The following is a 14,669-nucleotide window of genomic DNA, read 5'->3' on the forward strand; positions in this document are numbered from 1 at the left end:
GCCCTGTCCCGCGGGACTGCCAGGCGCAGGGCGGGGGCCAGGAGGGCGGCTTCGGACGGTTCCGACGGTGCCTCTCTGAGAGGAAGGGGGAGCCGAGAGGTCAGGAAGCGGGAAGCCAGGGCTGCCAGAGAGGATGTGTCTGTCGCCTCTGAGAGCGGGGCCTGGCTGCCCACCCCCTTCAAGGAGACATCGTTCTTGCAGGGGAGGGGGGAGCTCTCACTGGCCTCCTGGCCCTCTGACCCAGGAGCCCCAGAGCCCGCCAGGCCTCTCCGCCCGGGCGCTCCGTCCCACTGGAAGCTCGCAGAGCTGTGCTGTGACTCCCGGGGGACAGAGACGGGGCCAGGAGCACAGCCATCGTCTTTGTACGTTTACAGAATCTCTGTCCCCAAATTGTTCTTTCCAGAACATCTCTTCCACCAGCGTCTGCAGCTGGGGGTGGGGGGTGGGGCGAGGCGGAGGCTCTGCTGTTAGGGGCTTGTCCCTGCCCACTTGAGAATGCTTTTTTGGGACACTTGTCACAGCTGAGAGCCAAAGGCCATGGACGCAGATAGAAGTGCTGAGAATGTGGCCTCGACCCCTCCCCAACCCCCCACCCGGTGACCCAGAGCTCCTCCCTCAGGTCCCCGACACACAATCAGGTCATTTAAGAGAGCGGCGGATGTCCCGGATGGAGAGTGAAAGGATTTCTGTTGTAAAAACACAGTCACAGTTAAACAAGTCACCCATGGCCTGGGGGCCGCCCCTGCCCCTCAGTGGAACGGCGTGGAGCCCTCCTGAGGGAAACCGGCGTGAGAAGCGCCCACTCCCTGCCCTTGCCCCGCCCACATCCACAGGGGAGCGCGGTGGCAGCCCTCGGCTCTGGCTCCTGGGGACAGGCCTCCGGCTCTGAGTGGCCACGTAAAACTCCTGCACAAAGTTTGGAATGAGACAAGGAACCACACGTATTCAAACACCCCATAACCTCACCTCGTCCGAGGACTGCGCTCTCACAGAAGACGGAAGGAAATTGGAAAACAGGCCCGAGGGCGCAGGGTCATGGCCAGTCCAAGCCGAGGACGCCGACGGGCGGGACCCGGGGGTCCCGTCGCCCTGCGCTCGCAGGCCTCGCCCCGCTCCGCGAGCCGGGGCGGCCTCTGCGCCCGCCTTTCTGGAGGGTGGTGGGCCAGCCCCCTCGGGTCCCCGGGCCCAGGCAGGACACGCGCCCCAGCGGCCTGCGTCTCAGATGCTGCCTTTGGGAGCCCGCGCCGCATCGCGCCGGGGGCGGGGGCGGGGGGGGGCGGGGGGGCGGCCCTGCAGCCGACCCCTGACCACCCCCCGCCCGCTGGCGCCCCAGCTAAAGGTCTTGGGGGTTTAGCCTGCCTTGGGGCGGTCTGTGGCACTGATGGTCGCCGGCAGCTTGCCCCTCGCCCCAGCTTCCGGGCAGGTCCACCCGGCGCCCTTCAGCAGGGCCCGTGCGCCCTCCCGGGACAGGCCCGGGTCCTGCCTGGTGCTGCCAGGCAGCTTCAGGCTGCCCGGCTCGGGGCCCCTCCTGCGGCTGGGCTTGTGTTTGGTGCTGTTTTTCTCAGAAGGCCCCCACGCCGCACGAGCTGCCCCCTCCCACAGGGAAACCAGCGCAGACCGAAGCGGAGGACCGGCGGCCCCAAAGCGGGGGGGGGGGGGGGACGGGGGACGGGCAGGTGGCGCCCCCTGCTGACAGGATGCGGGCAGAACTAGACAAACGTCCGCACAGACCGAGGGCCTGGGGGCGGTAACTGCGGGGGCCCGGCTGCCTCGCCCGCAGCGCGCCCCCACCCCCGCCCCCGCACACGGCGCCCCGCGGAGCCAGGCTCTGTTGGGCGGCGGCGTGAAGCCGAGGACCGGGATGCTGCTAATACCGCAGAAGTGGCCCTGTCTGTGTGGGGGAGGGACCCAGAGATAGAAAGAAACCCCCTTGGTCCCTCCCAGGGGAGGCGCCAGTCATGGACCCCTGTCACTCCCGCTATAGACACTAGAGGGACCCCCAGGCCCAGAGACCCCCGCCCCCAGGGGAATCCCTGCCCGGCGTAGGGAGAGGAGAGGAGGGGGCCTCCTGGGGCCGGAAACACGGCGAGGTCTATGCCATGCTTTTGGCTTAAAACGCTTGGTTTTAAAATGAAGCCACAGCGATTTGGGTGATAGGCTGTTGCCTTTATTGAAATGAAAACTTTTTAAACTGTGGGTTTTCGCCCAGAGGTGGAAGAGGTGACTTAAAGAAAAAAATAAACACTGTCTGCCTTTGAACTCTGAACTCAGAGTCAAGTAGCTGAGGTTTCAAACAAACCTTCCCAGGGAGAAGGATCTCCCTGCAGTGCCGCGTGCCGCCAGCAGAGGGCAGCGCGGCTACACGGGCGGGAAGGACAAGGCGCCAGAGGGTCCTATGCGTGCTCGAGGCGCCCGGCGCCCTGGGCCAAGCTGCAGGCGCCCACTTCCCGGGAGAGGCAGAGAGAAGGGCTCTAGCACAGCCTCACCGGCCCTGCCCTGCCAGCGTGTCCCCACGACAGGGCCCAGGGGCAGAGCCCAGCCTGAGGGGCCGAGCGAGACAGGGGCTGCGCGTTCAAGGGCGTCTGTCTCCACGCACACGCACGGCCTCCCCAGGGCGGGGCTGGCTCGCCGTGCGGGGAGGAGCGTGCCCAGGATGAAGCTCCAGGCCTCGCAGCGGGCCGGGCCGGGCAGCACCAGGCCCAGCACGCGCGGCGCATCCCCCGGCTTGCCAGGGCAGGATGCCGCCTCGGAGAGGGCCAGAGGGGACTCGAGGAGATGGCCCTGGCCCGTCTCCCAGCCCCGGGCCAAGGAGCCAGCCCTGTCGCCCTCTCCGTCTCCCTCAGACCAGCCCGTCCTGGAGTCCAGGAGCTGGCGAGACCCATGCTGCACGCAAGCGTTGGACCAAGAACCTGCGGCATCCCGGTGCACGTGGGGCGGGCGTGTTCCTGAGTGTCCCGGCCCCGCGGGGTTCTTCCTGTAACTGAGAGCATTCTATACCTTGCTCCCCTGGAGCCCCGGAGCCCCCGGACGCCCAGGAGGGCCTGGGCCACAGCTTCCAGAGGAGATGGAGGCAGGGCCGGCAGCCTGCAACAGCCCAGCAGCGACCCTCCTCGTGGGTCCCAAGTTCCGCTCTCTACACTGTTTCCTCCCAGGTGATGGGGTGCGGGCCCTCCCCACACTCATGGGCTAGGCTCACAGGAGCCCTGGTTTAGGGGAGATGCTCCGAGAGCCTCAGGCTGGGGGATGGGGGTGGGCGGGACAACCCGGCTCTCCCACTGCCTGATGGTCCCGGTGGCCAGGGGAGCGGACAGTGCCCAGGTTGCCTTCCCTGGGGAGCCACCCCCAGGAGATCGCTGAGACCCCTCTCTGCTGGGCTCCTCTGCAGTGTCAGACCAGGAAGTCCCAACCCTGGCGCAGAGCACGGAGCCACACCATCCTGCACATTGGGCTTCTGCCCCCTCTCCGCCCTTTGTCACCTGGAGCAGGGGATGTAGATGGTGACATGTGTGACTTCCGGGCATCGCCCACGAAAACTCCCCCTTCTCCAAGCCCTTCTCTCATTTCTGGTGTGCGGAGGTTGAACCAGCCTTGCCTCCTTGAGACAAACCCCACGTGGTCACCAGAGTTCTTGTGGGTTGTTGGACTCGTCACTTTGTTGAGGGTTTTTCCATGTGTTCATGAGCAGCAAGTCTCATTTCCTTGGAACGGCTCTGTCTGGATTTGGTGTTGGGGCTGCGCTGGCCTCCGGTGAGTGGGGAAGACACTCCCTCGGCCTCAACCCTCGGAAGCAGTGACAGAGAGCGGGTACGATTTCGTCCTTTCAAGTTGGCAGAACTCACCCGTGAGGCCACCTCCAACAGAGGCTCTCTGTCTTGGAAGGTGATTTACTATTGCTCCGTTTCTTTACTAGCAGCAGGTCTATGCAAGTCTTCTTTTCCTTGCACGGGTTTTGGCGGCGAGTCCTCTGAGGAACTGGTCCCTTCGGCTGGGCCATCAGAGCTGTGGGCCGAGGCAACCCAAGTGTTTCTTCAGGGCCCTCCCCGCATCCATGGGGTCACTGGGGTGTCCCCGCTTGCATTTCTGACACTGGTCACGTCTGCCCTTTTTTTTTAGCGTGCCTAGACACTTAGCGATATACTGATCTATTGTTGGAAGGACCAAGCTGATGGTTTAGATGATTCTGTTTTCAACTTGATTTCTGCTCTAATTTTTATTTCTGTTCTGCTTATCTTGGATTTAGCGCGGTCACCTTCCAGCTTTCCTAAAATGAAAGCTTGTTGGTTTGAGGTGTTTTCTTTTCTAACATAAGCACTCAATGCTATGAATTTCCCTCTAAGCACTGCGTCCGCCTCCTGCTGCCGCTCTGGCCGCGGCGGGAGCTTCGGAACACCGGGGCGCTTCCCTCTCGGAGGCGGGCCGCAGACGGGGAGGCCTGTGCCCAGGGCCCTGCAGCCCAGCAGCCACACTGCCGGGGACAGCAAGGCCACGGCCAGTGCGCCCACTGGGCCCTGGGGACCGGCCTGGGTCTCCGCTCGCCCAGATACTGCTGCCCGGGGCTCCGCCCGCCGGGTCAGGGCGGTGAGCCTGCGGTCATGACGAACAGCGCGGTTGTGGGGACTCAGAGGCTGCAAACCCGACCTTGGATGGACCTGGGGTCGTGTCGGGTGAGGCCAGGGTCTAGAGCCAGACACTTTCCAGTCCAGGCCACCTGCCCCCTGCCCCTCGGTCCTCCCAGAGGCGCAGGGGGCCCAGGGGAGACCCCGCACCAGGGGGCAGGTGGCCGTACCATAGGAGGGTCCCTGGTCACTCACTCCTCCAAGCTCCCTCAGGACCCAACACCGACTCAGTGGCCCTGTCAAACGCCATTTATTTTCAGTAGAAAAATGCCACTTTAACAATACGGCAACACACGTGATGCTGGCCTTACTGGTCTCGCCGGGGCCAGCTTCCCTGAGGGTCCCCCACGCAGCCGGGCTGCGCTGCGGGGGAGACGGGGCCCAGCCGCGGGGGCGGGGGCGGCCGCGGGGCCGCCTCAGTAGCAGTCGGCCTCGTTGTCCCCCAGGGCGCCCGCGGCGGCCAGCATGTCCTGCAGGAGCGACTGGGGGCTCCTCTCCACGTGGTCGCTGCTCTGCGCCAGCGCCCCCCGCAGGCCCTCCAGGTCCAGGGCCCGCAGCACGGCCATCGCAGCCTCCGGCTCCAGGGGCCCCAGCGGCCGGCCCTGCTCGCCCGCCTGCCACCTCTGCAGCGTGGCCTCCACAGAGGCCACGTCGGGGCTGCTCCCCGCCCCCTGCAGGCTGGCGAAGGGGGCGGCCTGGTCCCGCAGGAAGAGGAGGAGGTCGCAGGCCTTTTGGGCCACAGCCCGGTCACAATCAAACAGGGCACGGAAGGCAAACTCGAAGAGCTGCACCCGGCAGAGCACCCGCAGGGCCTGGGCCAGCTGGCCGGGGGGTGCAGCCACAGGGGCGGCCACGGCACAGGGGCAGTGGGGGCCAGGCACGCCCAGCGTCTGCACCAGGAACACCAGCGCCAGCTCCAGGCCCTGGGCCCGGACCTCCCAGTCCAGGTCCTGGCTCGCTGCCTGGAGCACCCTGGCCACGAAGCGCTCCGTGTCCTCGGCCACTTCGGTGTGGCTGTCCCTCAGCCACTCCGTGAAGACCTGCATGACAGCCCTCCGGGGAAAGCCCTCCGCATCCGTGGAGAGGACGTGCAGAAGGTCCAGCAGCAGGCTCTTCTGGGGGACAGAGGGGAGCAGGTGGGAGGAGCCTGGGGGCAGGGCAGCGCCAGCCCCCGAGCCCGCGCCCTCCATGGGCTCGGCTGTCCTCTGGGGTGGCCACACCTGAGGGACGGGCGCCGGGCGCCGAGTGGGAGGCTCGGACGTGCCCACGGAGCCCTGGCCTTAGACCGCCCAAGCCAGGCGTCAGGACGGGCCGGGTGTGGGCTGCACGGCCCGGGGCCTCCTACCTGCGGGCCCCCCGGGGGCTCGGGACTGGCGCGGGCGGCGTGCAGTCCCTGGCTGGAGAGCAGCCCCACGGCGGTCACCGCGCTTGCGCGGACGTAGCTCTCGGGGTCTTGCAGGAGCTGCTCCGCGAGCTCAGGCACCTCGGAGGCCAGGAGCGCGTGTCTGAAGCCGGCCTGTCCTGCGGGTCCGAGCCGCCACAGCAGCTGTGACCAGGGGCTGAGCCCGCAGCCTCCCTCTCAGGCCTCGAGGGCGGCCGAGGTGGTCTGGGCTCCCGAGTCAGCAAGAGTGACCGGGGAGCCCGGGCCGCCTGCCCCCACGGGGCCCCCACCTGCACTCACCTGCCCAGTGTCGGGTCATCTGGGTCAGGAACTCGAGCCCCGAGTCCCTCACCTCCCAGCAGGGGCTGCACAGGCGCTTCTGCAGCACAGGGAGAAGCTCTGGGGCGGGAGGGCGGTTCAGAGTGGCCCGGCCGCCCGCCCACCGCCCCCCCCCCCCCGCTGCCCCCGCCTCGCTGCTCAGTGCGCCCCTGGAGGGGCCCGGTTACCTCCGAGGAACAGCTGGGTGTGGGGGTCCAGGCTGCAGCCGCCAGGGGGCTGGGGCGAGCTCAGCAGCCACCGGAGCGTGGCCTGGAAGGCCTTCTTCAGGACCTGGGGGGCAGAGAGGGCTGCAGGGCCAGGAGGGGGGCCCGCCCCCACCCCGCGCTCCCTTCCCCGAGGCCAAAGCTTCAGGAGGCAGAACAGGCCCCCAGACGGGGGTGGGGGGGCCTCATCAGGAACCTCACCCCTGGGGAAATGCAAGTCCTGCCCCCAGGCCCCAGCAGCTACCAGGCGCCTTCGCCTTGAAGTCTCGGGGTCGGGAGGCCCACGTCCAGCTCTCCCCGCCGCCGCTCAGAGGCCTGGGCACCGCCCACACTGCGCCCACGGGGCCCGCCTCACCGCAGGGCTGGGCAAACGGCCCGGGGGCCAGGCAGCGGGGCCCCTGGGCTCCAGGTCACGCCTGCTGCCCAGGAGCCCGTGAGGGCCCCGGACTGCCTGCTTCCCACGGCCAGTGGGCCCAGCACTCCGCCCGCAGCCCCTGCAAATGCCTCTGAGCAGAGACTCTGGCCCCGCCCCCTGCAGGCCTGTACCGTGGGGCTGGAGTCGGGGCTCTTGAGGTAACCCAGGAGGACAGCCAGCGCCTGCGTCTCCAGCTCTCGGGGGCCTGAGAGAGACGGGGGAGGGGATGAAGCCCCGCCGCCAGCCCAGGTGCCCCAGCAGAGGGAGCGCGCAGTCGGGGGCAGGGACAGAGCCCACATCAGCAGAACGCGCCCCCCAGAGATGAGAGATGAGAGGCGAGGACAGCAGCCCCCGCACAGCTCTAAGCAGCAAGGGGAGCAGGGCTCACAGGCATGTGGGGCTCGCTCCACCCGAGCCGAGTGTGGGGGCTCACCTGCACCCTGGGACAGCGCCCCCAGGAAGTCGAGGGCCGCTCGCTGGACCCGGACGCAGCCGGCCAGGGCCACACAGAGGCGTCCGCCCACGTCGGAGGCGGGCACTGCCGAGCCGCCACAGAACTGCAGGACTGCCACCGTGGCGCCCAGCAGGGCGGCCTGCGGCCAGGGCGCGGGGCGCTGGGGCTGTGGGAGGAGGGGGTCAGTGTGCCACACGTGCGCTGCCGGGCCTGCGGCCGTGGGGACGTGGGCCAGGGCGGCACCCACCATGGGCAGCAGCAGCTCCAGGTGGGCCAGGGTCTGGCAGAGGAGGCCCACGCAGGCCGACCGGGAGGACAGCAGCGCGTCCACCACGGCAGTGTCGCCCGCGGGCCCAGCCGGCAAGCCTGCAGGTCAAACCAGACACGGTTCCCAGTGAGCGGGCATGTCCTGAACAGCCGCCACGGGTCTCGCCACCTGTCCCCGACCCCTTCCTTGTCCCCCTCCCCTGTCAGAGACGAGGACGGGAGGTTCGGAGCAGGCGGCCTGTCCAGGGCGATGCCCAGCCAACCCGTGCCACAGCCTGCCTGCAGGGCCCCGGAGTAGCCGGCTGCCCCGCTGCCCCCAGCCTGCCCCGACCCCCGAGCCAGTCTGACCGTCCCACGTGGCGCACCTGGGGGTCCAGGGGCCTGAGCAGCAGCTTTCAGGACACAGGCCAGGGGCTGGAGGAGGATATCGAAGGCCTGTGTCCTCAGAGCCTGCGGACTGCGGACAGAGCACATGGTGAGTACGGCTCCCTGACCCTCCTAACGGCCTCAGCCAGTGTGGGGTGCAGGGCCGGGGCTGGCATCTGGGCACTGGCTCCCACCCCGGGGCGCGCACACGACGGTGGCCCAGGACCGCAACCTGAGGCTGCCGGGCAGGGGCCGAGGGCACAAGCCCAGCCCAGCTCTGGGCAGGGAAGCTCCGAGAGTCTGCCTCAGCCCCGCAGAGCCGCGGGGCCTTTGCTGGGAAAAGCCGCCCCGTCTGTAATGAGCGTGCACCACCGCCTTGGCGGCCGGCCACACCCCGCCGGTGGGCCCAGGGGCGGGGGGCGAGCCTGACTGCCCTCAGCTCGAGCTCCCGGGAGCTCCCTGACCCCCAGGGCCCCCCCATGCGCCCCGCACTCACCAGCCCTGCAGCTTGAGGACCCCCAGGGCCAGGGGCCCCGCCTGCATGGGGCTCAGGCGGCCCAGGGTCTGCGCCATCGTCTCCCACAGGTCGCAGGTGGCACTCCGCGCCGGGGAGCTGCAGGGAGGACCCCAGGACGGGAAAGTCACGCCTGTCTCGCCACCACAGCCCACGTGCCGCCACCCAGGAACCCGCCCCCAGTGGAGAGGGAAGGGCCTCCCAGGAGCCACTCTGGGGCCCCCTGGCGGGCCCTCTGCTGGCGGCAGCGCCCTCGGGGACCAGTGGGACAGGCCCAGGCCTGACCGTTGCCCTGAGGCTTCCCAAGGAGAGCAAGTGCCCGCCCCGCCCCACCGCGCCCCGGGGGCCTGACCGGGCCACGCTGAGGAGGAGATCCACCAGCGCGTGAGCAGCTGGGATGGGGTCTTTCTCGAGCAGACGGGCCACGAGGGGACTCAGCCGCACCCAAAGGACTTGCGTCCAAGGGCTGTGGCAGTGCCCAAAGGTGGTGGTCAGGACATTCAGGGCCTGCGTGACCCGCGGGGTGGCCGTGGAGCACAGGGACTCTTCGACGTGGCCCACGATCTTCTGGGCACACGCGGGCCAGTCACCAGCCTGCGGGCCAGGGGGCCCCGCGGCCGGGCCTCGCATGCACAGGCCCAGGACGTGCACCAGGAGCTGCCCAGCCGCCGAGGCCACAAACAGGCTGGGGTCGCCCTGCAGCGAGAAGACGGTGTCCAGGGCACCTGGGGCGGGGGAGAGCGCGGGGTCGGCTGGGACTCGGCACCGGAGGCCACAGCGCTGGGCTGCGCGCGTCCACCAGTGGAGTCCGGAGCCTCAGGGAGGTGCCTGAGCACTGCCCACTGCTGGAGGGGCCATCGGAGGCCATCGGCTCAGACGCCGAAGACCCGGAGCCAGGCCCTGCGTGCCGGCAGTGCCAGGCCAGCGGGGCTCTGCGGGGCGGGCACTGTCTCGCACGCCGAGGTTGCCAGTTCAATGCCCAGTCGGGGCACGGACCTGGGTTGTGGGTCAGGTCTTCAGTTGGGATACACGCAAGAGGCAACTGATTGATGCCTTCTCCCTCTCTTTTTCCCTCCCTCCCCTCTCTAAAAATAAATAAGCTAAATGTTTTAAAAGAAAAAGAACCGCAGCTGCAGTTTTGTAGGGTGATCAGCACCGTTTCCTACCAGAGCTTGAAACCCACAGAGGCCTCCGATGCCCCCAGCCGGTTCCAAAGCCACCCCAGCCCTGGGTCTCCCCACGAGAGGAAGGACGGCCTCACGTGTTCTAGGGGCCTCTATGGCCCAGTCGCCCCCATTCCTCACAGCAGCCCCAGACATCACAGCCACCCTCCAAGACAACAAGGCCCAGCCAGGTTCTCCCTGGGGCCACGGAGCACCAGGCTCGGTGAGGGTCCCGGAAAACGGCCGCAGGCAGGCGGTGGCGGCGGGGCACTCACCGAAGCTGTCCAGGAAGCGCAGGGCACTGGGGTGCTGCGCCAGGGCGCGCAGGCCCTGGATCCAGCCGCTGCGCACCGTGGGCGCGGCCCAGGCTGCTCCGCCCAGGGGGCCCGCCTCCCCGAAGAGCCCGGGCAGCAGCTCCCCCTGCTGAGTGGAGAAGGAACAGTGACCTGGCCAGGCCCGGGGGACAGGCAGCCGGGGACGCGCTGTGGACAACCAGCCCCCGGGCGGCCGTGCTCCTGGGAGGCGGCCGGTGGCCCCCAGGGCCGCGTTTTATTTTAAACTAAGGTTCCTCAGTCTCGTCACCATTTACTTCAGACTCGCTCCCCCCAAAGCAGCAACGCCAGCTCTACCGCCGAAGGCCGGCTCCAGCCACACCCTTCTGTGCCCAAGGACGGCCGTGGCCTCCAGAGCCTGCTGACCTCCTGTCCGCAGCCGGCCTGCGGGGCCTGCCAGGACACCGCCACCTCTAAGGGCCGCCCGCCCGGATGCCGCCCCAGCACAGCCGTGCGTCCAGCCCGTCTCCTGCCTCGTTCACACTCTTGACAAGACATAGAGTGGGGGACAAGCCCCATTTCGGAGATGGGGGTGGTGACGCCCCCCCCCCCCCCGCACCTGAGGAGAAGGCCGTGCGCGCTCGGGACCGCGCAGGGCGCCAGCTCACCTGAAGGTACTCGAAGCAGTCTTCCTGGGCAGCGAGGACGCCCGCGAGGCGGAGGGAGAAGGAGAGGACGGCGGGGCTCAGGCCCGGGGCCTTCAGCGCCTGGGACAGCAGCTCCACCAGGCAGGGGCTGTCCTCCAGCAGCAGCAGGCTGGACCCTGGGCGCGGGCCCGGCGGGAGCGCGTCACCAGCGGCGCGGGCTGTGCCCCGGAAGCCCGCGCCCCCAGCCCCCGGCCGCCCTCAGGCCTTCGGATCCAGCAGTCTAGCGGGGGCACACGCGTGTGGCCATCGCCACCAAGTCTAACACGGGGAGCAAGCTAGAAAGCCAACACCTCAACACAGGAAGGGGGCGTGAACAGGAAGTACAAATGGCCGAAAACCCTGACGAGGTGCTCTGCCCTGCTGATCATGAAAACGAAAGGCGAGTTCAAGCAGGAGGCCGTTGCTCCCTCTCAGATGCATTTTTCTGACACTGGGAGTGCCCGACCCAAGGAAGCAGTGGAATGGCTGTTCTCACCAGCCCAGCCCCGGGAACCCTGCCCGCACCCATGCTGTGCCCACGGCGCAGGCGGGGGGCCCCGCAGAGGGCCCGGCTGCGAGGACCGCCTGCCACGGAGCTGCCCGCGGGACGTGGCGCGCGGCACGAGGGAGCGGGAGGAGCTCGAGGCAGAGACCAGTGGCCAGGTGGGCGAGGCTGACGGGCACGACGCTGAGCCAGGAGTAACCTGTGAACGGCTTTAACCGAGATGGGCTCCCGATGCCGACGCAAGCACACGCGAGGCCGCGCCGGGTGGGGGCCCCCGTGCGCTCGGCTCCCGGGGCCACTGAACAGAGAACAGGGGCTCTTCTACTAGAGACTCTTGTCCCGCTGGCACACGCAGGCAGCCGCTAAGGGACAGAGGCGCGGCGCACACCTGCCCAGTCCCGCACAGTAACACGGGTCGCCGCCGCTCAGGGACCCTTCCGGGCAGACGGGCGGCCTTAAACGCACACGTCAGAAGCCAGACAGACCTAGGCATTCAACCCGAAAGAGAGTACAAGGACGAGGTGAACTGAAGTCAGAAACAAACCGCAGACAGGGGTGACGCGGAGCTACTTCTGGCCCTGTCCAAACAACGGACAAGAGACTGCGTCGCTCGGCCACTGCGAAGTCATCACACAAAATGCAGGGAATGACACAGGTAATTACCCAACGTGTTCCAAGCAGAAAAGACCCACCGTAACGGTGAGAGAAAAGGCAGGACAGCAGAGTGTATTAGGATGTCATTTTCATAAGAAAAATACAGCTTTGTGACAAGTTAGGGAAAAAAAATCTGACAAGAAACGAAAGTCGATGGCAGTTTAATTTTCCTCTTTGCTCCTTTGTGTTAAAGTTTTATATAAAGAATGTGGATTACTTTCGTAATCAGAGAGAAAGCAAAACCGGTTTCTTAACAAAGAAATAAAAGCAAGTGCACTGAAAACAAAAAAAAGTATATCCACACCCTGTGCAGCCACCTAGCGTGGCCTGGACCCTGCAGGAGGTGGAATTGGCAAGGACGCCTCAGTCCCTTGACCGCTCCCTCAGGCTTCAGCTGGACACGTCCGCAAGTGGCCAAGCGGGGATCTTCAGGAAGGAAGGACTCCAACCAGATGGGCACCCCTTCCCCAGGCAGGGGAGCCCTGTGCACCCTCTGGCCCCTGGCAAGGTTGAAAGCAGCACCCTTGCCCTTACCTGCTTCAGTTACACTTTTAAACCAGTCCAGCAGCTTCTCCAGGCAGGTGTCATCTGCCACGGGCTGTCTGGGGTCTGCCAGCGCAGCACAGAGAGCCGGGAGGAGCTGCGAGCACTCGGGGTCCATGGCTTCCTGCAAAGGAAAGGTCAGGGCGAGGCGCCACCAGCCCTGGTCACAAGCAGCCCCCAAGGAGTGCCAGGCGGGATGGACGCACAGCCTCAGCCTGCATGGGGGAGGAGGCCAAGTGCCAGCAGGCAGGGCCCTGAGCCACGACACTGGGGCTGGGAGGGAGTCAGTCTGGCGTCAACCACCTGGCCTTAGGCGCTCAAAGCTGCCGACCTCGACCCTGGCAGAAGGACAAGAGCCTGTCGCTCACGCAGGCTGCGGGTGGGCCAGTCACGGGGTGTGGCTACGTTCTGGGGTAGCAAGGTGTACAGGGCAAGCGTGTCTCTGTCTGCGCTGGAAGGTCAGTCGGGGTCAGCCTGCCTGCACCCCAGAGCCCTTCAAGCCAGCGGACTGTGCAACAGGAAGGCCAGGCCGGGGCGTGCACCTGCGCGTGGGGCCTGCACGGGGGTGCTCTCGTGTAGACGCATTAGCACGCACCCCAAGTGCGATAAGTAACCTAAACGCAGCCTGGGGTCAAGGAACGCTGGGTGTGGGGCTGGGGAAGTGGCCTGTGGCTCTGTCGGGGTCAGGAGGTCTGCCTGGGCCAGAGTGTCCGTCTGTGCACCCGGACAAGGCTAGGTCCCTGCGGAAGAGCCCTCCCTGTAACACGCCCTCCGGGGTCAGTCTTAGGCCTGTGGATGCCGCGGCGGGCGTCTGGCCCGGGCAGCCCAGAAGGTCCACACAGAGCAGGGGCCAGCAGCCGCGGTGGCGCTGGGACCACGCCGCGGCCGCGCACGCGGGCCCAAGATCCCCCCGCCAGCGCCCTCTCCCTCGCCCTCGCCCTCGCCCGGGGGTCCCCATCGCGTCCAGCCTCGGAGACCCCGACCCCCCGGCGCGCGCCTCACCAGCTCCGCGTCCGTCCGCCGCCGCGGCTCCGCCCCCGCCCCGCAGGCCCCGCCCCGGGACGCGCCACGCGCCGGGCCTGGAGGGGGCGAGGCCCGGGTAGGTGACTGTGGGGGGCCGTGACAGCTCCCTGGAGACCTCGCTGGGAGCTCACAGGTCCGGACTGGGGGGTAGAGCTAATAGGAAAGAAGTTGGAGACAAGTTGGCGCCGAACCGATCGCTCCGACCCAACACCTCCCCCCGCCCCGGGACACTCAGTGGTACGTGCCTGAACGACCGACCGGCCTTGCGCCCGGAAGGCGGGCCTTCCGCGGAAGGGGTGTGGCTATTTTACAGGAAGGGGCGTGGCCTACCCGGGGACCCGGAGTCCGGGAGGGCGGCACGTGCCGCAAAGGGGCGTCGCCGTCCTTGAGGCAAAGTCTTTGGTCCTTTGGCCTGAAAACTGGACATCTGGGGCCCTCGGCCGTGTGCCAGAGGTTCTCAAGGCCAGTAGATAAAAATATAAAAAGAAGGCTCGTCTTTACAGAGAGTTTTTAAGCAACATTTTGAGGGAAACACCGGGTATAAGGAAATAGAAAACAGAGCTCCTATGGGCATAAAATAGAAAGGGAGCTTTAAAAACATTAATTTTGACTCTGGCTGCTGTGACTCAGTGGATTGAGCGGCAGCCCGCAAAGCAGAGTAGCCGTGTTGGATTCCTGGTTAAGGCATGTGCCTGGGTTGCTGGACAGGTCCCCACTAGGCGGCACGCGAGAGGCAACCCTCCCCCGTAAATATTTTTCCCTCTCTCCTTCCCATCCCTTTTTCTCTAAAAATAAATAAACAAGATATTTTTTTTAAAAAATCATGAATTTTGATGGGGGGGCCACTTCAGACCACCACTCTTCCTGATCCTCGCCCTCCTGCCCCAGAACTACGCGGGTGAAAAGGTTTGAAATGCACGGGCGCCTGCCCTGCCCTGAGATCCTTATGGTAAAGTGGGGACGCGAGTCTTCGCCAGAGTCAGTCGTCCTGGAGGAACCTCTCGGCACTGTGCTGAGTGCCGCAAGCACCATGAACTCGGCTGATTCAGCAGCAAGCCTAGGACGGTGGGTGCTGTCGCCGTCCCTCTGGAAGAGGAAACTGAGGCACAGGGAGGCTCCCTCCCACGGTCTCACAGCGACTTGGGTAGGAGCAGCTTGGGTTCAGACCCAGACAGTCTGGCTCTCGAGTTACAAGGCCCACAATTTCTTACCAGAAACATGGGGGAAAATGATGCCCCTCTCAAAACTGTTTAGGTTTTAGTTGTTCA

At 66.6% G+C, this 14,669-nt stretch overlaps 1 protein-coding gene across 1 annotated transcript; it reads right to left on the bottom strand.

Annotated features, from left to right (window-relative positions):
* Positions 1-4,857: 4,857 nt before the first annotated feature.
* On the bottom strand, positions 4,858-13,416 carry BRAT1 (BRCA1 associated ATM activator 1). The gene is made up of 14 exons (XM_054562780.1): positions 13,381-13,416; positions 12,370-12,502; positions 10,659-10,813; positions 9,994-10,141; positions 8,908-9,280; positions 8,538-8,654; positions 8,041-8,132; positions 7,656-7,774; positions 7,388-7,574; positions 7,086-7,159; positions 6,504-6,606; positions 6,298-6,396; positions 5,962-6,137; positions 4,858-5,731 (listed from the first exon to the last, which is right to left on the bottom strand). Exons 2-14 carry the CDS (start codon positions 12,494-12,496, stop codon positions 5,033-5,035), a joined length of 2,469 nt encoding a protein of 822 aa, XP_054418755.1. The 5' UTR covers positions 12,497-12,502; positions 13,381-13,416; the 3' UTR covers positions 4,858-5,032.
* Positions 13,417-14,669: the final 1,253 nt, after the last annotated feature.

The sequence above is a fragment of the Pteronotus mesoamericanus genome, unplaced genomic scaffold (genome assembly GCF_021234165.1).
Source record: "Pteronotus mesoamericanus isolate MK-2021 breed Mesoamerican mustached bat unplaced genomic scaffold, CSHL_Meso_final contig_1, whole genome shotgun sequence".
Taxonomy (NCBI): Eukaryota; Metazoa; Chordata; class Mammalia; order Chiroptera; family Mormoopidae; genus Pteronotus; species Pteronotus mesoamericanus.

Bases quoted from the DNA above. Each gene is read 5' to 3' on its own strand.
- BRAT1 (XM_054562780.1), bottom strand. From the start codon at position 12,496: ATGGACCCCGAGTGCTCGCAGCTCCTCCCGGCTCTCTGTGCTGCGCTG. The intron at 7,775-8,040 runs GTGCGCCACGTG...TTTGACCTGCAG, and splicing joins TCAGGCCCCTGGACCCCCAG to GCTTGCCGGCTGGGCCCGCG. The intron at 7,575-7,655 runs GTGGGTGCCGCC...CTCCTCCCACAG, and splicing joins TGGAGCTGCTGCTGCCCATG to CCCCAGCGCCCCGCGCCCTG.